The 23,885-nt window shown below is 37.4% G+C and overlaps 1 protein-coding gene across 1 annotated transcript in view; it reads right to left on the bottom strand.

Annotated features, from left to right (window-relative positions):
* The window catches only part of Plc21C (Phospholipase C at 21C), a 484,769-nt gene that overhangs the window by 85,110 nt on the left and 375,774 nt on the right, over positions 1-23,885 (bottom strand). Inside the window, exons 7-13 of the mRNA XM_071677149.1 lie at positions 20,514-20,614; positions 16,165-16,355; positions 15,152-15,298; positions 13,614-13,765; positions 13,212-13,376; positions 11,216-11,477; positions 10,796-10,825 (exon numbers count right to left, since the gene is read on the bottom strand). Coding sequence (XP_071533250.1) covers positions 10,796-10,825; positions 11,216-11,477; positions 13,212-13,376; positions 13,614-13,765; positions 15,152-15,298; positions 16,165-16,355; positions 20,514-20,614 — 1,048 coding nt within the window. The remainder of the gene's footprint in view (positions 1-10,795; positions 10,826-11,215; positions 11,478-13,211; positions 13,377-13,613; positions 13,766-15,151; positions 15,299-16,164; positions 16,356-20,513; positions 20,615-23,885) is intronic.

Here is a 23,885-nt window from a genome sequence, read left to right as displayed (position 1 = left end):
CACTCTATGATCAAAGCATGAAATAATTTAAACATATGAGTATTTTGATACAGATCAAAGGATATGTCAATCATTTTCCAAATGTTTTCTGCTAGCATCATTTGGATGTCACCACCCATTGGTTAGGCTTCAGAATTATTCTTTTTGAAATTTACTTTATGAACCTATTCATTTCAATCTTTTGTATATTTGACTGTACTTATTCAATAAAATGGCTCCTTTTATCTTTTTCAAGGATAATAACATCACTGGGAAGCAGCAATATAACTGACAGAAATATTTCGATCGTACACAATGTTTTAGTTTACAATAACACAAAACTTTTTCAACTCTGAAACTTTAAAGTGATTCATGTGAAGACAATTTTTTTTAGCTGCTTAATAATCTTTTTGAAACAGAATAAGTTTTTCACCAGTAAAGTCAGTATACATGCATTTACTCATTTCATGTACATCAATTTAAAAAGAGGTATTCCTGTCCAATTACAGCAGTTGGTTCCCATCATGCATTCCCACAAATATCCATCATTTCTTTATCAAATGTCTACTGCAAGCCAGCAAATCATGGCTTGCAAGATTTTTAGAAAACTGCTAGGTCATCACCCTCACCAACAACCATCAGTTGATTACCATGCCATTAGAGCTGAACTAACCTTGGGCTCAAAAAAATATTTAAACCCCAGAAACAGCCTAGTATTGCACTAACGAAAATCATGTAAAGAAGACTTCTCATGTTAGAAAATCAAAAGAAAAGATTCTTTGCTACTATGGTCCATAACTGTTTAAGAGGAAAGTGACATTCATTGCATTTATATGAAAAATTATGACTGATCCATGGACCATCTTAATTATCTACTTTCCAGAGAAACATCAGTAAACTCTAGTACGTTAAAGTTAAGTTTGAAGTTAAGTTCTGATTGGAAACTGGGTCACTCAGAGTAATATCATAATTAATCGCGTAAAAAAATTTGCTCCATAGGTAAAACAATGCATGAAAGCTGCATTCTAAAGTGCAATCACCACAATTTTTCTTTTTTTGAGAGACTGTACTTTCTTCCCACAAAAATTTTACCTATCATGTACTGTTGAATCCTTTCACCCCTCTAAGTGTCACATGAAGAGTTATAATACTACAGCTCCATGCATCATAAGACGTTTTATTGGCTGATGTTTGTTTCCACCAGTTACCTCAAGATGTCACTAGAAACCTAGCACCACAGCTGTAAAAAATATCTAGCATTTCAGTGACCCATAGATTGTGGTCAGTTTTAGAATAAAGGAAACAATTTCTCTTATACTGGTGCTATATTCTTGATGAAAATAGAATTATCTTATAAAGTTCTATTTGTTTTTTTTGTTTTTTTTTTTGCCGCTGTCTCCCGTGTTTGCAAGGTAGCGCAAGGAAACAGATGAAAGAAATGGCCCAACCCACCCCCATACACATGCCTTGATTCAATCCACTGACAGCACATCAACCCCGGTATACCACATCGCTCCAATTCACTCTATTCTTTGCCCTCCTTTCACCCTCCTGCATGTTCAGGCCCCGATCACACAAAATCTTTTTCACTCCATCTTTCCACCTCCAATTTGGTCTCCCTCTTCTCCTCGTTCCCTCCACCTCCGACACATATAACCTCTTGGTCAATCTTTCCTCACTCATTCTCTCCATGTGACCAAACCATTTCAAAACACCCTCTTCTGCTCTCTCAACAACGCTCTTTTTATTTCCACACATCTCTCTTACCCTTACGTTACTTACTCGATCAAACCACCTCACACCACACATTGTCCTCAAACATCTCATTTCCAGCACATCCATCCTCCTGCGCACAACTCTATCCATAGTCCACGCCTCGCAACCATACAACATCGTTGGAACCACTATTCCTTCAAACATACCCATTTTTGCTTTCCGAGATAATGTTCTCGACTTCCACACATTCTATTTGTGTAAATACATAAATAATGCATATAATGTATAAAGATACATATGATATGTATGGATGTGAATATATTACACATGGGAACTATGAAATCATAGATGTAAGAAAACAGTAAATGATGTGATTTAGTGTACGCAGAATGAAATCACAACTGAAATAACCCATACTTATTGTATATTTACATTCATAAGAAGCAACCACACCAACTCAGCCTTCCCCATCCACTCACTGCCCTACCACACCAACAGACAGGAAAGTATACGACTTTTTGGGTATTTTCTTTAATACGTTATTGACATTTTCTTTAAGGACACACTGGAGGAGAGTAATTTCTAAGGAACTGTAAAGTTAAGAGGTTAAAAAAAAACACTGTTTATTTCCTAGAATTATAGGAGGGTCAGTCCCCCTTCCTTTATCTCCTGTATCCTTTTATGCTCTCATGTAACCCTCTGGGCAGCTTAAATTAGACCTTAGTTCTTTTGTGGATTACATTTACAACACTCCAGATATAATGGGGTTGTTTCCTTCAATATGGTCTATGAAATCTGTTTCCTTCAATATGGTCTATGAAATCTAGCTTCCTTCCATTTGCCACTAATTAGTTCTGGCCTCCCTGAACTAGAAGTAAGAGAGTTTTCCTCTCTCTGGCCAGATCCACTTTCTCTCATTTTTTTTGGCATCTGCCAGTTTTCTTTGGTTCTATCACTTTCTCTTTGTTCTGTTTGTTACTCCTGACACTCTTTTGAACTTCCCCTTTTTGCTAGGTTTATAAGCATGCTTAAGCACCTCTTGGCTACACATCTCCATACGTTGTCCTCAACGATCTTCCCCTAGTGCTCTGCCCGTATTTCTCAAACCTCATTTTATTTCTTGATATCTGTCTGTCAAGCTCACTGCATCAGGTAGTTTTCTGACATTCTCCCCTTCTCTGGCTCCCCTTCCTTCCTTGTTTGTTAGATGGTAATCTCTCAAAACAAAGATCATTGGACTTATGTCTGATAACCTCCCTTCTTACAAATTCTATCATTAATGTAAGGCTAAACCTTCTGTTATTTCCTAAAGTAGTTGTTTATCCTCCTCCTTGGCCTTAAACTTATCTAAAATCTGCTTTTTCATCTGTAGGGCTATCCTTAATGATCTATGCCCTCTTAAGTCTGCCATCCATTCCACCACACACTTCTTTGATTGCCTTATATCTGACTCTATGCAATGCCTCTACTGCTTTATACATTATTGTTCTCCCTATCTATCTCAGAATCCCAAGACTTCTGTTCATCCCTTGTTACCTCTACTTTTTGGTTTTCTTCAATTCAATACTCATCTAGTTCTTGCCCCTCTACCCTTACTTTGTTCATTGTTCTTTGAAAACTGGGTTATTACCTTCCTGCTCCATCTTCTGCCCTCCCTGTGAGCCTCCTTTTTAATGTGTACCCAAGCTGAAAGTGATCCTAAATTCTTTATCTTCCATTCATGTTCCATCACAGTGTTATGCAGTGTGTCTGTCTCCTTAAAAGTGTTCTCTGATATTTTTCATGGTCCCAAGCAATAATCTCTAATTTCTTCACTTTATCCTCTATGATGTACATTCCAGGAATAAGCTTCCTTACTGCTAACAGCTTTCAAGTTCCCCATCTCTCCACTTATATCTTTACTTTTGAAAAATCTCAAAATTTTTACATCCTGGTATCATCAATCAGCTTTATCTCATTCCCAATATTCCCTCCTTTAATTGCTTCATTTCCTGCCTTAGAAATACAGTAAAACATTAGTTATCCATATTTCAAGAAAACAAAATGTTCAAAACAATGTAAATATTTTTCAGTTTTGATTCGCAACCCTTGATAATCCAAGAAAAAATTTAAAAAAGATATGTAAAAATATTTTCAACTGTGCACATACCATCCCACAAAGACTAGTATACTCACCACTCAAGTGTACTGTAGCACTGGTGATTGTTTACTGTCTCCAGTGTACTTTCTGGTAAGGTATTATGTGCTGGTCTTGCACATTTCTGTATTTTATGCATCCTCGATTACTTTTGTGGACAATGGTCCCTTTCAGGCATCAACGACAAATTGCCTGACTTCTTTAAAGTAATCTATGTCTTACACAAAATGCATCAGGAATGTCTTAAGCTTTGAAAACAAGATGGAATTGTGCAAAAGGCTGGCTAAGGGCAAGTCCAAAGAAGTACTTAGAAAGAAGTACACTTTTCTGTATCTTACTGTTTCTCTTATTGCTATGTTTTACTGTACTCCATAACAATATTTTCATGCTGATATAATAACCTCATTTCATTAGTGTATGAACTATAAACTTTTTTCAAATAATAAGGATAGTAGTTGTAGTGGATGTCCTTACCAGCAACTGCCTCTCACAGCAGTGCCTCGTCAGCCTTCAAAACCTGCCTCAATTCATAAGCTAAATTGATGGTGTTTTCTTTAATATCTAATCTAAATAGCCCCTATGTACAATTGTCCCTGACTACACATGTAAAACAGGTGCTTCTGCAGAGTAGTATCACAAAAATCTTCAAATCTCTTGCTTCCTGGTGCTGCTGTTCCCATGAGGGGTACCTAATAACACTTACATTTACTTACACAAGTATACAACTATAATACACAATATGGAACAGATAAGGAAGTTTCCACACATATATTGATCTTTAAGACCTCCTAAAGAATGAGAAAATCTACATATCATACTTCAAGAAAACTTGTTCTAACAACTTTTACCGTGAGCTGCATATCTTATAGCATAGAGAATAATATATATCTCATACTAGGGTTCATTAATATTTGACTAACTATAAATACTCAAATTATTGGAGTAGTATCTTGAGTGATCATAATCAAAAATGACATAAAATAACATGGAATGAAGCTTCTGTCTCATGCTATGTATCACTTAAAAATACCAAATATCTAAATAAGTAGCACCAATGCACAGTACATATACTTTACATTAAGAGTATCCTACTCAAATGCACATATAGGCAAAAATAACAAAACAATGTGAACAACCTGCATGTAAAAGCACACGAAAGTATCAAATAACAAAAGAGCATATAATATGCAATAAAAAATTTTCACAATTTTACGACAAATAACCAAAAATAAACAGCAACATTCTTGTTGGATACATTAATAATGCACAGGTAAGGGTAGCTTCAATGTAAATACAAGGGGATTCATTACATATCAAGTCTAAGGAATAAGCAGGTGAATTTAAGCTCATAAAAATGTAAAAAATGCAAAAGTTCTATCTTTGCTATGTTGATTTACAGTAAGCTTGTGATAAAAATCTGGGAGTACTATCTTATTTAGATTATAATCAACGACCTGCTTGTCCCATAGCCGATGGAGTTGAACTTGATAGTGCTAAATTCTCAAAAGAAAAAAAATTGCCTTGAATAGATGCATTCATCTATTGTTAAGAAGCTAATATGGTCATCAGTCGTAAGGCTATTTTTACCTGATATTCATGTATATATATAATGGTCCATGTTTTTAATCACAAAGAACTGAACAACCCATGAGAAAAATACTATAATTAACAAACAATCAACCAACTAACCAACCTATCTATCTCTCTAACTGGCTACTAATATGTTTATCCATATTCATAAGCAGAATATTTCTAAAGTATTCTGCCTCATAACCTCAATATAATCTGATATTTAAGACCAAACAGCAAACTAAGCAGATGTACTCTAAACTTCTAGAAACTGGTTTAAATAACATGTAGCAGTATGACTTCATTACCACTGCGGAAAGAAATGGGCTAATAAATTTCTTGCAAATTAATTTTAAATAACATTCAATAACAAAGAATCACAGGAGGGCTAAAAAAAAAAGGGCCTAAACAAAGAAAAGTCTTCAGCACAGGAGGGCTAAAAAAAAAAGGGGCCTAAACAAAGAAAAGTCTTCAGCTGACCAGATAAATGGCTCTGTCCCTCAAACATTGCATTTCTGATGATACTTCCACTCATGATTACTCGCATGACATCCTAGATAATCTAATGTACCTATTGTCTGTAATCAGTAAAAGCTCATGAAGTCCACTATTGATTTTCAGGTATAAGGCTGATGCATGAGGATATAGTTGTCAAAGTCTACAATCTTGGATGATACCTTCAATTAGAATTACTAACTATTGCTACAGATGGTGTATGTATTTCTAGAGGCATAAAATAAATGCAAATTAAATGTCAAAAGCCCAGGTCTCAGGTCATTAAACACATCCACAAATATAGTTTTTCATGAACAAAAATACCTCCAATTCATATCATGCATTTGCATTTCTTTACTTACGATATAAGGAAGGTCCTACAGATTTTGAAGTTAAAAGGATGAAAATCCAAGTTCATAGACACCATTTACTGTCAAAGACAGTAGTCCCACTATAAGGCAACAGCAGAATTAAACTGTACTGAGCACTGACTATAATGTGATCTGTGAGGAATCCAAGAAAAACACATTCTAAACAACCAGAGTCGAGTCTCCTCATGCCATAGTATTACTGTATATTGCATTTCAGTTCCTAATATTCATACTGTTTCCATCTCTACCAGTCAAATGAAAACACAAATGGTCACTAATCCTGCATAACACTTCGTTCTCACATGCTGCCTGGCACTGATCTTTTAGTTTGAAGGTGGTAAAGGAAACGAAACCTTAAATATATGGTGTCTATATGTTATAAAGCCTATAGTTATTAAGTTTTTCTGCAATACTGAAAACAATTTGACATACTGACTATATCTACAACAGTAACTCGAAATATTTCTATATTGTGACTGGCACAATTTTTCTGTCATTCATGCAGGAATGGCAGCAACATGTGACAGTTTCCCTGATGTCATATCCAGCTAAAGATGTATCACTGGCATATGGGAGTCTGGGAGAACAATGGCTAAAACAGAAGGAGAAATAAGCATCGCTCATTTCACTGTTTATTGGCAGGGAAACAGTTGGCAGGCTGAGGGATCACTAGACATTAAACATCACAGTGGACATCCAAGATTCAGCACCCATTAGGTGGATGCTGCTACCAAAGAAACAGGTCATGGGAATCCAATGACATCAGAGATGTGGTTGACTTATGCCTTACAGCTGTCCTTTCATTCTCAAAAAACCTGGTGATGCCTTCATGCAAATATTCATTGTCATGTTCACTTGTAAAGGATAGGCCAAGTGATTCAAATAAAGATATTCAGGTTTTTTGTTGAATATAAAGAAGTTGACCTCTAATACTGAAAGTCAGTAATCTTTAATTATAAAAAGACCTTAACTTCAGTGGAGGCAAGAAAAAGACAATGCTGGAGGTAAAAGAACACTAAAAACTTTCCACAACACATCATCAAGAGGAGGTCTAGTGGGCAAGTGATCATGGCATTCTGGGTATGGATGTGGGCCTATAGACCTGATGTAATGGTAAAAATTGATAATCAGGTGGAGAGTGAAGAATATGCTGTATGGGAAAAATGGAAGATATCTTATGGCTCTGTGTACAAACGATGGTTAATGCTGCTCCTGACACAATCAACATCGTATGAAACTAGATCCCTGTGTATGTGAGTAGGATAATGAGAGAGTGGTTTCACTTACACCCTGAAGTGAAGATGATTAACTAGTCTAGCTAAGATTGTGAGCTAAACTCAACTGATAACCTGTAGGCCTTCATGTGACAGGAGTGGGAATATGATAAAAGAATCACCCAGGCACTAAGGACATGGTTCAGTAGGTGTGGTGAGACATCCGACGCTGGCCAAATATATGAATGCATCTTGTCCAGTCCAGGCCAGACTATGTGAATGAGGTGATCAATACTAGTGGAAGCTGGAGTAGGTACGAAAAGAGTGTATGAATAAAGAATTCATTCTTAATTTATGTATTACTCTAAAACCTCTTATCATCTAAATATCATCCAGTTTACTGTGATAAATGTATTCTATAATCATGCCACAAAGTGCTTCATTGGAGTTTATCACAGAACTACTTCTACCTCTGACCATATAATAACTGTCACGTGTCGAAAGTGGGTAATAAAAGCAAATGAACAGATGAACAATCAGCAAAACTAAAAACAGTTATTCACTTTTTTATCTAAAATGTATGTGAAAGTTTTAGTAACTATCTAGGCTACTTTCTTTGTGTTTCTTGTTACCTGATGATTAAAGCAGACAATAATACAGTGACATCAAGTAATGTTATATAACATATATATTTATGTATTTATTAATTTCATTATACTTTGTCGCTGTCTCCCACATTAGCGAGGTAGCACAAGGAAACAGACGAAAGAATGGCCCAACTCACCAACATACACATGTATATAAATATATATATATATATATATATATATATATATATATATATATATATATATATATATATTCCCTGGGGATAGGGGAGAAAGAATACTTCCCACGTATTCCCTGCATGTCGTAGAAGGCGACTAAAAGGGGAGGGAGCAGGGGGCTGGAAATCCTCCCCTCTCGTTTTTTTTTTTAATTTTCCAAAAGAAGGAACAGAGAATTGGGCCAGGTGAGGGTATTCCCTCAAAGGCCCAGTCCTCTGTTCTTAACGCTACCTCGCTAATGCGGGAAATGGCGAATAGTTTGAAAGAAAAAAAAAATATATATATATATATATATATATATATATATATATATATATATATATATATATATATATATATATATATATATACACGTCCACACATGCACATATACATACCTATACATTTTAACGTATACATATATATATACATGCACAGACATATACATATATACACATGTACATAATTCATACTTGCTGCCTTTATTCATTCCCGTTGCCACCCTGCCACACATGAAATGACTTATATAGTTATAACCTTTAAACCTTAACACCTTGCACGTACAGCATAAGCATTGATAACTGCACAAAAAATTATAATTACTGTGTTATTATCATTATTATTTTTATTATCATCATTATCATTATTACTATTATCATTATTATTATTATCATTATCATCATTACTGAAAAATATTATTACTATCATTATTATCATCATTACTATTACTACAATTATCATTATTATTATCATTTAACACCAAGGACCCCTCTCTAAGGGGTTCCTGCAGCACTTAGGCTATGCTATCATCAGTAGCAGAAAAAGGATGAACTCCTTTAGAATGAACAGTTCTTTGATGAGATTGTACTCTGATGGTACAACATCGATGATTATATTCCGATGCCACAACATCAAAAAAGACTTTGCTCTTGCTGTGTAACCACAAGCAGTCCGGTTCCTGTAACATACTGAAAGCTATTGGAAAAAGAGCATAGTAAAACAGCTGCTCTTGTGGGTAGCTTTGAACAGAATATCTAAAAAACAATGAGGGACTGAGATGCAACCCCTGCTACTAGCTTATGTATCCTTCTGTTACTCCTTTACCTACCCATCCTTATATCTGCCCTCATACAATCCTTCCTTCCTCATTCCTCACTGCTTTCCTGGTTCAAAGTTCCTCACTTTTTCCTCTTTTCAACATGCTCCATTCCTCTTCCTTAGCTTTATTCTCTTCCATCTCCCAAACCTTTCTCCCTTCACTACCTCCTACCTTGCTTACCCTTTCTCTCTTCCATCTTTCTTTCTAAATTTTTCTATCACTTACATCCATCCTCCTTTCTTTCCAATTTCTTTTTATTTCCCCTCACATCATCCCTCCTTCCTTGATCTCTTTTCCTCCTTGGTTTCTCTCTGCTTCACTGCTTTCCATAACATTCCCACTGGACTATACCTGCACCATACCCTTTCTAAACCCACCTTTACCATTTCCTGTCTGCCTTTCACTCTATCACTTTGATTATATATTAGCTTGTGTCTTTCCTCTGCCTCTTAAACTTGATAAAGTTCAGCAGATTGAAACATTATCTCTTAATAAAGGCTTTTCCTCATAATGTATTTTCACACAGATATATATAAACCAGGTAACTGTGTGTTTAGCATAAGACCCATGAACCCTTCCTTGTTAACATGAAACACACCACTGTTGAAAATTGGCAGTATACTCTGAGCTCTAGTAGTTGGATAACTGAAAACTAGAGCATGGGCAATCTTCAGGGGTTCATATTTTTGCCTGAGCTGTTTGAAGGATTCAGACACGTTGAACTACTTTAGTCTGCGAACATACATATCATTCTTTCTACAGTTATAACTTCACTTTGGATTGATAAAGTCTGTTTATTTCCTGATGCCTTAAGAATTGATGCATACAATTGTGGCTTAAGAATAATTACAAACTGTGAGGTTCAAAATATAAAAGGTCAGGATCACAGATATTTAGGTACTTGACTTTAGATGATCAAGGTCGACACACCCCTGCTCAATATCCCACTGTATAACAAAGTAATTTTTCCCTTGTTATCCTTGATAATCAGAATATGAAATTCCCACTAGTGTATGCCTGGGTATCTAGGCTGGCAAAAAATAGACACTGAAACTTCTCGCTTAAAAACGTCTTTCCTAATGTCTGCATTCTGAGTGGTTGAGGGTCTATATCTAATAACATAAAGGTTGTTTGTAATTGTATTTGCTACAAAGTTTGACAACCAAAAAGTGTATAATCAGTCTTCTCTAATCATTCCTTATGCGAGACTATTTCATAACCATTTATGGTTAATCATGTAACAATGCTGATGATTTTCTGGTTTCTGGAAACTTTATACCCTAGGACATACACTTCTTAAAGAAACTTTATTACACTTATTCAGAAACTAAAGTTATAGCACTATCATGCCCTACTCCACTACTGTGTTACATTTAGAGCGTAACACTACATCACAGTTCAACTCTTACCTATCAGCCTGGCCACCAGATGGGGAAAGGCTAGGTCAAAAATTACTATAATTAGCCATATCAACGCACAGTAATGATTTGTGTTGAGCACTGAAAGAATGTCTCATCATACAACATTCAATGAATAGCACCAAAGTCCTGAATGATAACAAAATATTCATATCAATTCTTTTCATATTACTCACATAACCTTTATTCACTATCATGAATGCTATAAGCTATGATATATAATGGAAAATTCTGGTTACCAAAATTACTGGACTAAACATTCTAAACCTCAATGATATATTTCTTTAAGGATCTTTAGACAAACTATGAAATAAATGAGATTGTAAATCAGCCTTGATAAAACTATAACTAAATTCTAATGTTTACAGAAGGCATTCAGATAAAAAAAGGCTGGAATTTTGAAATACTTACCATTAGCTACTTCATTTTCTTCTTCTGAAGATTCTCTAGACTCCTCTTTTTCTAGAAGGGGCCTTGGGATCTCACCATTACCTTGCATCTCTGCAGGTCTTGATTCTCCAGTCTGATTAAGTTCCACGTGGAATTGGGAGTCACCTCCTTGTGTGTTTCTTTTACGGTAATGACGATGGTGAGTACGGTGTTTTTTCTTATTCTTAATTATAATTTTGCGTTTTAGACTTGAAGGAGGTGGAAGTGAAACACCAGGTTCGAGCTGTTTATAAAATGTTTAAGATATCAGATATCTTATCAACAAAACATAATTACATATCTGCTGTATTTTACATTCACGGAATGTGTGACAGTTTTAGCATAAATACCAGACTGGAATTACACCTTATCAATGACAGCACAAGCCAATACCCAATAGGTACAATCATCCTATGCTAACAAGAATACAACAGTATGAAGAATATCAAGGTCATTCTTTTGATTAACCTATATCAGTGACTATATGGTTCCCAACTTTTGATGAACACAGCAAACTTGCACTTAAAGCACTTCTAACCAACAGCAATCCAAGCAGTCACATACATCATCACTGAATCCTGGCTGCACAGTAACCTCCCTCACAGCTGGAAACTTCTCAACATAATACCTATACATCATTTCATGTAAAGCCTCCCATCTCCACATCATGAAAACATTAAATAGCAATGGTGACATCAAACAACCCACACTCACACAATTATTTCAAACTGGTCACTCATACCATTACTTATTCTCATACTTACACTATTTCCAATATGAAACCTCTTAGCAGCATTCAACAGTTCCCCATGCACACTAAATAGAATTCAAATTTCCTAGAGTACTCCCCTATTCACTTTAACATATGGCTTTTCTAAATCCATACATGCTGCATACATCTTTTTTCTAGAACTTACAACTTAGTGCAAAAACCTTGTCTTAACACCCTAATCCATTTCTAAATCCAAAATATCCTTCAACAAGTAGAAAGTCACTGCTTTTTTTAAAACAATCAGTATCTACCTTTTCATATACCATGTCAATATTGCTGAGGAAAATCTGTCTTCTCTAATTCTCATAATCATTTTTACTCCCTTTCCTTCTATACAGTGGAGCTATAACTGCCTTTGTCCAGTCATCAAGCACCTAACCACCTTGTAGTGCTTCCAAACGAACCTTTCTTATTCATTACAAAGCAATTTCAACATCAATCTTCATTATCTTGCTCACTACTCCATCTATGCCCTCTAGCTTTTCCAGTCTTCACAAGCTTTATTTGTTCTTCTTATATCCTATTTTCTTATGTCTGTCTCTTTCACAGATCTGTTTCTCTCTCTCTTTACCTTTAATTCAACTGCACCAATGAATACATTCCTTTCAACACTATATCCAATCATTTTTTCAAAATACTCTTTTCTCACACTTTCTTACACACTTTGTCAACAGCATTCCTCTATACTTCCCCAATACATTCTCAATCTGAAGTAAAATCTGACCCAGGTGATCCTGCATCTCCCTGTTCTTACACTTACCAGTTTTCCATCTTCTTCCTACACTTGTATCTTTGACATATTTATTCTGATTCCTGACTGATGAGTACTCAAAATAATACTTTTATGTCTCACTGTGTTTCATATAATATGTATGAACTTTGTGTCTGCATTTATGAGATAGGAATGTACATACTGGGTCTGAGAGGGGAGTCTAAAAAGTAATCGTCTTTTCACTATATACAACTGGGTTTCTTTTGCATACATTCTATCTTGCATGAGCTCTCTTTTGCAGACTTCCTTTGTATAAAAAAGGAAGGGTGCATACTGTTTTGCTTAGCCTTTAACTTTACTCACACTTCCATCTACTCCTTTGTGATATTTGATGCAACATTTCTCACATAACTGCACACACCAGGGGAAGGGAAAGTTATCACTGATATCAATGAAGAATTAGAATACAGAAATGTGGAGCAAGCAGATCCTACCACGAAGGTTTCCAGTGGGCTGTCAAGTAACATATCCCCAAAAAATTCTCTGCAGTATCCAGCAATTTTGGCCTGCTGTCGAGGATTGCAGTGGTTCTCAAAAGACAGGACAACAGGCCACTCAGATGTTTTGAATGCTGACTCTGCTATGCCCTCAATCACCTCCTGTTGAAAAAGAATTCTGTTAGTTGATAAACCAATCTAATTCACCTCTTAAAAATTTTCATTTTCTTGTAAATAGGTATTAACTTATGAAGAGTTATATCAGATTGATAAAAAATTTGGCCTAAACCAGTTTTATGAAAAACCCATGGCTCTCTACAAACTTGGGTTTTTATTGGGATTTTGGGATTTTGATTTTGGGTGGTAAAGTAGATTCATGCATGAAATCCCTTCACTTACCTTGGCACTGATCTCTGGCACCAAAGTAAAACCATGAACAATGACAGGCTCCTCTAGCCTGCCGTTCCAAAAGTCAAGCTCAACACAACGACAGCCAGCCAGTAGACACTGACGATACATCTCCACTGATGACTTTCCAGTAAACTGGTGACCTGAAAGTAGTGGGAAGCTGGAGTTAGCCATGAAAGCTGTTAGATTGTGAAAGTACATATAAATAATGGGTAATGAGTGGAACTCACACTGATGGCTTTGATACATGGTGGTAAATAACAAAAGGGCAGAGATAGGAACTGCAGAAATAGTAACAAAGTCACAAATTCTGGATGATCATAATCAATATGATCTGTGACAAGTGACCTTGTGGTCCATGACCAAATCGGTGACCCCTCTTCACTATAATAATATGCCCCTAGAACCCTGCTGACCATAACCAAACTAGTAACTATGTGAGCCATGACCTTATGTTTCTGTAATTCATGACCATAATTAATGACCCTACAATATCAATCATACTGCTTATGATCTCATGATTTCATAATACTTGACCCTGAGATCCATAACACATGGTTTTCAAGGACCTTTATTCATTATCTCTTAAGCATAACACTTGAAAATCCTAAATATTTATTATACTGTAACTCATGACTCCCTGAACCATGGCCCTATAACCTAAGGACTTAGGATCCTGTAATATCTGATTCTGCAACATATATATTTGATATCTACAACAAAACTCACTAAGTGTTCACCTCACAACCCTGCGATTCATGATGCTGCAATCAATAACTCTGTGAACTATGATCATTTGATCTTTATCTCATGACCCAATGCTTGAAGGCATAACTAATAATCCTATGACCAATCAAATACTGGTACTATCAATGCATGACCATACACAAAGGACTTTTGATGCTCTGTGCCTAAAATCCTCCCATTATTTACCAAAAATATATAGCTTGTTCTTCGACTTGAGTAGTTCAATGGAATATAAGAATTTTGATCCTAAATAACTTGGCATCTGGTGTAATTAGTTCTAGGGTTACACTTTGGAACATCCAATTGTAAACCAATAGGACTTCAAAAGCTGTCTCAGTCACTATTTCAATCAAAGTTACATAACAATCTAATATCCACAATGTTATCAAGCACCTAGACAACTCTTACAAGGTGCTGAATGTATATTGGGAAGTGCTTACAAAAATACAACTTCGATTTATGCAAGGGATATGTTGTAGCATTTGTAAATATAAGAGCTGTGGCACTTACTATGACATTAAGTTCAGCAGATTTTTTTCTTGTAGGTTGCTAACTCTCAGACCTTTCTGTAGAGTTAGGTGCTGCTAATCATGGGACTTACTAATGAGACTTAAGTGCTGTGAAATACACATATGAGCTGGTGCTACAGAGCTTACTTTGAAATAAGAGCTATGTGGCATAAGCACTGTGGAAATTGTAAATGAGAAAAATAAGTTTTAGAAGTAAATATCACTTCTTTGAATTTGTAGTTTGAGAGTAATGTACAGGGTTAGGGAACATACCTATTAGGTAAGTGTTGTGGGAAGAGTTAATGAAGTAATGTGAAAGGGGCTGGTCCATGTCCTCATACTGATCTAGTTTCTCCATGGACATAACAGTGTTCTCATCAGACATTAAAAACTTGAGGAATCCCTCACAGCTCAATACATCTGTTGGAAGAAAATAAGCCATTGTTACACGGTATTAAAGACATCAACCACATAACTGAAAAAATCAGTAAATATATGAAAGGGTAGTCAAAGAACTGATAGTGAAAGAAGAAATTCAAATAACGTATCTCTTGTTTTAGGCAATTGCCTAAAACAAGAGATATGGCAAATGAAATTTCTTAGATTACACAAGTAAAGGTAACAGAAAAATATAGTCAAGGTAAAAGAGGATGACCAGCAAAGAGTATGTTCAAATTGGAGACAAGTAGCAAGGAGGTACGCAAGAGATGAAGAAACATGCTGACATATGATCTGCAGGTTATTTGAATTGCATTCAAGTACATGGAAAAGATGCTGAAAAGGCTATTTACAACTAACATTAGACATGAATTGAAACATACTTCTCAATTATGGTCACCTAATATGGAAAAACAAAGAGCTAATAGTGAAGGTCCAGGGAAGCAAAAATATTACCTACAATGAAAGAGCTGAGTCACAGGGAGGGGTCAAAGGCTATGAAGTTCACCATCAAGGTAATAAGAAGAATAAGAGGAGACTTGATCACAACCTTCAAACCTATGAGCAATTCTGAAAGTGTGGCAATGAACAATTATTTGATATGTGCAAGAAAGAGCAACCCAAGATCATAGCAAGAAGCTAATGAAGAAAATTGTAAGTTAAGGTGTCAGATTTGAGATTGAATGGAATATGCCAAGTGATCAAACTTTGAATGTAGAAAGTATACTTGCTTCAAAAGTTGTATGATAAAGAAAGTTCTAGAGATGGGTCCTATCAGTACAGAACTTCTTCTGGTCTTGTACAATTAGGTACTTAAAACTGCACACAAGTCTTCCAGTAAAACTTACTCTTGGCAATATTTTCCTTGTGAAGCTCATATTCCCTGATGACCTCCATAGCTTTGGCAGTGTCAGCATAAGGGTAGAGAATTTCATTGAGACGAGGGTCCCTTTGTTCCTCATTAAGGAATTTGACTAACTGGTCCACAGTCATACCCCGCAACTTGCCCTTTTTGCTCGCACTGTATGATTGGTCCGTCCTGAAATGAGACCATAACATTTGTATCTTTACATATGGAGCTTCAGTCTTAAGTCAATGCTATGATTGGGAATATAATTAATGCTAATTCTACTCTTCACAAAAAGAGTCACATATGTTTCAGGCCATATCTCAACTCATTTGTGCTATGTGAAAAACAACGTACCTTGTTAACTACAATATACCTTTCTAAATATGATTTATGTGTATACAGAACATAAAAGAGAGAAGACAATCAAATTAGAATTACAAATTGTAAGCCTGAAAGATAATTATAAGTTGTAGTTTCCTTTCCATGTCTTTGTGTACAAGTTATTCATCAAAGTAATATCTGAACCTTAAATGTAATGCCAATAAAGAAATGTAATTAGTTGATCAATTTCATTATATATCCTCGAAAGAAACATAAACTAAGTTGAATATTTATGAACAACAGAACCATGATTCAACAACAATTATCAGTACTATCAAAAAGGGGTAAACTTATATAATATGATGATTCTTACAGCACAAGTTCCAAGTTTCTTGAGACTTTTAATGTCTTTAGATAAAATAAATGTGAGATATGAGAATCAAAAACTTTCAGTTTCAAAATATAATTACTTGGTTTATGAAACAAACCTAATATACAAATACCAACAAATACATACAAGCACTGGTCCAGCGGATGACTAAACTGTTAGAACTTTTATCATATCATTTTAAAATTCAAGGATGCGATATATGACAGTAAACTCTTCAGGACAATAAAACAACTTCAGGTATGATGGTAAAACTCTTAAGCATGATGGCATAATCTTTGGGTATGATAGCACGGCCTATAACCTGACCATTTAATTTAAGGGTTGGATCAGTGGCTATACCAGTACAACCAAAGGTCATAATCTTATAAAGCAGGGAACACTAAGAATATTCACAAAACAAAAAATGGTTACTAATGCTAATAAAAAACAGAATAGCACCATGATGTACACCACCAAAAGTATCCATAAAGTTCAAAAGAGTGTCACTGCTACTCATAAAAATCATGATAGGAGGTAAATAAAGTGCATAAGACAAGGGAATCAATGGGAACTTCAGTGAAGGGGCCTAATGGGGAGGTGATAACAAGTAGTGGTGATGTGAGAAGGAAATGGAGTGAGTATTTCGAAGGTTTGTTGAATGTGTTCGATGACAGAGTGGCAAATATAGGGTGTTTTGGTCGAGGTGGTGTGCAAAGTGAGAGGGTTAGGGCAAATGATTTGGTAAACAGAGAAGAGGTAGTAAAAGCTTTGCGGAAGATGAAAGTCGGCAAGGCAGCAGGTTTGGATGGTATTGCAGAGGAATTTATCAAAAAAGGGGGTGACTGTATTGTTGACCAGTTGGTAAGGTTATTTAAAGTATGTATGACTCATGGTGAGGTGCCTGAGGACTGGTGGAATGCGTGCATAGTGCCATTGTACAAAGGCAAAGGGGATAAAAGTGAGTGCTCATTTTACAGAGGTATAAGTTTGTTGAGTATTCCTGGGAAATTATATGGGAGGGTATTGATTGAGAGGGTGAAGGCATGTACAGAGCATCAGATTGGGGAAGAGCAGTGTGGTTTCAGAAGTGGTAGAGGATGTGTGGATCAGGTGTTTGCTTTGAAGAATGTATGTGAGAAATACTTAGAAAAGCAAATGGATTTGTATGTAGCATTTATGGATCTGGAGAAGGCATATGATAGAGTTGACAGACAAGCTCTGTGGAAGGTGTTAAGAATATATGGTGTGGGAGGCAAGTTGTTAGAAGCAGTGAAAAGTTTTTATCAAGGATGTAAGGCATGTGTACATGTAGGAAGAGAGGAAAGTGATTGGTTCTCAGTGAATGTAGGTTTGCGGCAGGGGTGTGTGATGTCTCCATGGTTGTTTAATTTGTTTATGGATGGGGCTGTTAAGGAGGTGAATGCAAGAGTTTTTGGAAAGAGGGGCAAGTATGCAATCTGTTGTGGATGAGAGAGCTTGGGAAGTGAGTCAGTTGTTGTTCGCTGATGACACAGCACTGGTGGCTGATTCATGTGAGAAACTGCAGAAGCTAGTGACTGAGTTTGGTAAAGTGTGTGAAAGAAGAAAGCTGAGAGTAAATGTGAATAAGAGCAAGGTTATTAGGTACAGTAGAGTTGAGGGACAAGTCTATTGGGAGGTAAGTTTGAATGGAGAAAAAGTGGAGGAAGTAAAGTGTTTTAGATATCTGGGAGTGGATTTGGCAGCGGATGAAATCATGGAAGCGGAAATGAATCATAGGGTGGGGGAGGGGGTGAAAGTTCTGGGAGCGTTGAAAAATGTGTAGAAGTCGAGAACATTATCTCGGAAAGCAAAAATGGGTATGTTTGAAGGAATAGTGGTTCCAACAATGTTATATGGTTGCGAGGCGTGGGCTGTGGACAGAGTTGTGCGGAGGAGGGTGGATGTGCTGGAAAAGAGATGTTTGAGGACAACATGTGGTGTGAGGTGGTTTGATCGAGTAAGTAATAATAGGGTAAGAGAGATGTGTGGTAAAAAAAAGAGTGTGGTTGAGAGAGCAGAAAAGGGTGTTTTGAAATGGTTTGGTCACATGGAGAGAATGAGTGAGGAAAGATTGACCAAGAGGATATGTGTGTCAGAGGTGGAGGGAACGAGGAGAAGTGGGAGACCAAATTGGAGGTGGAAAGATGGAGTGAAAAAGATTTTGAGTGATTGGAGCCTGAACGTGCAGGAGGGTGAAAGGCATGCAAGGAATAGAGTGAATTGGAACGGTGTGGTATACTAGGGTCGACGTGCTGTCAATGGATTGAACCACAGCATGTGAAGTGTCTGGGGTAAACCATGGAAATTTCTGTGGGGCCTGGATGTGGAAAGGGAGCTGTGGTTTTGGTGCATTATTACATGACAGCTAGAGACTGAGTTTGAACGAATGTGGCCTTTGTTGTCTTTTCCTACTGCTACCTCGCACACATGAGAGGGGAGGGGGTTTTCATTTCATGTGTGGCAGGGTGGCGATGGGAATGAATAAAGGTAGACAGTATGAATTATGTACATGTGTATATATGTACATGTCTGTGTGTGTATATATATGTATACGTTGAGATGTATAGGTATGTATATTTGCGTGTGTGGACGTGTATGTATATACATGTGTATGTGGGTGGGTTGGGCCATTCTTTTATCCGTTTCCTTGCGCTACCTCGCTAACACGGGAGACAGCGACAAAGCAAAATAAATAAAAAATAAATAAACAGTATACAGAAAACCATCAACTTTCACACATCAAAAACCACCACTTACAATGTTCACAATGCACAAATTACAGCCATGACTATTCATAGAGAACTAAAGACCAAGAACAATATTACTTATGAAAGAACACCACCAATATTATTGAAGAGTTGAGAATGTTGACAGCATGGCTCAAAGAACAGTATTAGAAGCACTGGATACAAGCACAGAACAATGATGACACAAAACACTGATGATGCATTACAGAACAAAGAACGGTGCTCAAACTTTAACCACGACTAAACAGAGCACAAAGCACTAATACCACTTTGGAGATCATGGATCATATTTTACAGAGCTCAAAATACTCTAAGCATTCAACAGATCACACAGAAAACTGCTGACACTTTCTAAAACACAGAACACTGATGATACGTTACAGAGCACAGGTCACCATTTAGAAAACTCAATAAACACAAATATCCAATAAAACCTGGGCACACAACACACAGAACACCACAATCAGAGTTCCCTGAACTTAAAAGCACTGACATTATTCAAACACGAGTACAGAAAACTATTAATGTTATTCACAAAACACATAACACCATTAGCCTTGTTCAAAGGGCAGAGAACACCATTAACCTTCCTTTCAGAACAAAGAACACAAAAGAACATGGAACAAAGAACATCCCTACATGAAGAACACGAGACCCACCACTAAAGGGAACAACACTGAATGAAGAACACCTGCACTAAACTAATAACACAAGACCCAACTCCAATAGAAACCAACATGGAATGAAGAACACTAAAACATGAAGAACAGAAGACCCACTACAAACAGGGAACAACATGGAACAAAGAACACTTCCACTAACACAATCACAAAACCCACTTCTATGTAGAAAAAACATGGAACGAAAAACACAAGACCCAGTACTTACAAGGTGCAGAAGACCTTCTCCACCTCCAGTCTGTTGGTTAGCACATGGTAGAAATTCAGGAACGCCTCCCATGTGAACTTATCCAGTAAAACACTGTCATTCTGTAAAGAGGGAAAAAATATCATCACATACGACAAATGGCTTGGTGGAAGTGACTAATTTCACTCATTCACTATACAAGTAATTTCCCCACGATAGCCTACACTCATTTATCACCAAACATCAGACTAGACTCATTTTGGAACCTTCGTTATAGGTCACCACACATCAGACTGGACTCATTTTGAACCCTCGATGTAAGTCACCACACATGAGACTGGACTCATTTTGGAACCCTCGTTGTAGGTAAAATGTGCCTCTGGTCCAGTCATGATGTAAACCCATTCATAAAAATATTCTATTTAGCATACCAATGCAAAAATAAAATTCGAAAATAATCATACACCGTTTATAAATCAAGTGTACACAGAGTAAAGACCAAATATTGGCGAATGGCTGGAGATGTAGCATAAACGGTACTTACAGATGTCACTCAGCAGTACGTTTTCATCTGCAAAGCCCCATTCCAGGAACAAGACATGTGCACCCACCCACTCTCTTACACATCGAGACTAAATGTGGAAACCATAAATACCGGCAGTTATAAGGGTTTACAAGGCTATTTGATGGGATAGAAAGTTCAGAGATGTAAGACTCTTCCCGCATGTGCAAATAGGCTGTTACATACAATCCGCGCTTCAATGAAACCAGCAAAAGTGAGTGAGCGTTCTTCCCCCATGCAACCTCTACTTCATCCTGCAAAGATGACCTCATCATCAGCGTTCGAGCAAACAAACCAAATACTGTACTCTAACGGCAACAAGAATACACTAGGGATATTGTGCCTCTCAACTTGTTTCGTCCTGGGTGGAAAGAAAAGGAAAGCGACAGTCGTTATTTCCATAAGTCAGACCGAAGCATAAGGAGTTTTCTTTCCGAAGGATGTCGATGTGAACAGGTAGAAAAACTTAGTTAAGATAAATCCCGGCTATCTACAAGACATAAAGGAAATATTGTGTCACAACTAAAGACCCACAATAGTAAACTAAGCCGCAGCACAAGAACCCCGAGAACCAATGATAAATGCTGGGACCGTTACAGAAGACCCAAGGAATACAACGTACAGTACACTGTAAAACTACAGTAGAAAGTTGTTGGCAGCACTAATGCAAGCCCCGGGAGCCCACACCACATGCTGGGACTGTGGGTAGGTTGTGGCTATGTTGTTTTTGAAGGCTGGGTGTGGTGTTGGGTGCAGATGGGACGTGTGTATGTCGTTTCTGGAATGATGCTTCAGGATATTGGTGTGTTGGTTTGTTTTCTTGAAGTACGAAAGTGTGCTTCAAATGTTTGAATCAGCATAAAAATACCTTTATAATATGGCAAAAAACAAACATCTCATACGTACCCTCTTCACACCTCAACAAAAACAACGCAGTTGCACCAACACGCAGAGCAATATCAACATACCCAGTCCTTCAAAACAAGAGCAACTACCCTCACCAGCCATACACTCAGACCTCCTCAAGAACACACACACACACACCAGCAACGCACCCTTACCTTACCAAGAACACACTCACACGTCAAGAAGTAAACAGACACACTCACACACCTTCCCAAGAAACTCACTGCCTGGAGAGAAGACGAAACAGCCAGAGCGAGATACGGAACTTCGAAGTTAAATTGCCATCCACAACAGACAGACTCCGCCAGATACCACACTACCTGCAGTTCTTATCAGTTGTGGGCAACACCAGTATCTGCCACTCATGTAAATTTGTGGCTTCTGCAACTTACTCCCTGTAAACATCCAATACATTTGGCAAATTACATATGAAACTGCTCCAGCCAATTTAAGCTCAGGTACCATCAGCAAGCTGTACCAAAACGTTGCAATACCTTCTATAAGTTGCATACGCAAGTAATGCAACCTCCTGGTTAAGTTAGATATATGACCACTTCACACCTTGAACAAGGTGTACATGAGAGCTGTGATACACAGCGTGGCCAAATAACACAAGACGCCACACCAACTAGGTAGTGATGGGGCAGTGTGAGCGGGAGATACCGAGTTCCTGACATGAGTGCCAGGGTTGGTAGGAGTACTGGCACTAGCTGACCTGTGGCGTATATTGCTGACCCTTGGAAAATCATTTACTGTATGCACTTGCATTCCTCTGAATAATCATGGAATATAATACAGTCTACATTCATTCATCTAAATACCATCTATGATGCAAAATATGTTCTTTACGGGTACAAAGGACATAAGAATGGGATGATGACAAAGCTTTTGACCTGACCCTTAACGGACAGGTCAAAGGCCAGGTTATCATACCTAAAGGTAAAATCGAAGTGCTTAAGGAACGTATCGTACCGTTGAGCTCAAGGGACGTACCGTCGTGCTCAAGGGACGTACCGTCGTGCTCAAGGGACGTACCGTCGTGCTCAAGGCCCATGCTCCTCCGCATGGTGGGAGCACAACAACAAATTGAAATTCCATACATAGAACTGAATCTCATCTGGCGCGAAAGTTACCGTTTATGCGCAAAACAGAAGATGCGTGTCAGAATAAAAACGAAATCTACATAACAGCAACCTTGTAGCGTCCATCATCAGAATAAAGACAACATAACATGAAGCGTGGAGACGTTTCCCGGGCGCCTGGCTCTGACAGGTTCGACGTATTATCTCATTCGTTCATCGAGTCATTCAAAGCTCCATTTAATCTTTGACAATAAAGGAACGGTAACAACTTGCTTCTGGTGCTTCTCCAGTATTTTTGTAAGACTGAAAAAAACTTGAAATTGTGGAGAATTTATCTGTTCTTATTCTTAAATGATGAAAAAACAAGTTTGGAAAGATAATGCTGGTTCGCACAATGGCCGCTCATGTGCTGGAATTTCAACGCAAAGAAACCGTATGTTCTGAATACCGAGTTTTTACGTCGGTTCTCTGCAACCTGTATAATGTATAAGGGTTGAAGTTACACAGAATACCAGCCGTTGTCCCTACATTGACACAGACAGTGAGGCAGAACTAGTCTACACCTGAGGCTGAAGCTGCTGTATCTTTACTGGCACAGACGGTGACAAAAGTCTCGATAAAGTGAAAACATTTTGAACATAAAGCCCCTCCAGCAGCCTGACCGGCCTGGGAGTGAGAGGCGAAATGCTGAGCTGCTTCAAGCTTCCCCCATGTCACCCAGTATCACAGCCTGCATGTGGCGGTCCTTGTGGCCTCTCAGGTCACGTGGCGACTGTTAAACTAATGAGCCTCGTCGTGTCAAGAGGCGGCTTTCCCAAAGCCAAACTGTCTCTTTGTACACAT

This window comes from Panulirus ornatus, chromosome 24 (genome assembly GCF_036320965.1).
Source record: "Panulirus ornatus isolate Po-2019 chromosome 24, ASM3632096v1, whole genome shotgun sequence".
Lineage (NCBI taxonomy): Eukaryota > Metazoa > Arthropoda > Malacostraca > Decapoda > Palinuridae > Panulirus > Panulirus ornatus.
The sequence above is the reverse complement of the archived record's forward strand: the minus strand, read 5'-3'. Positions and strand labels throughout refer to the sequence as shown.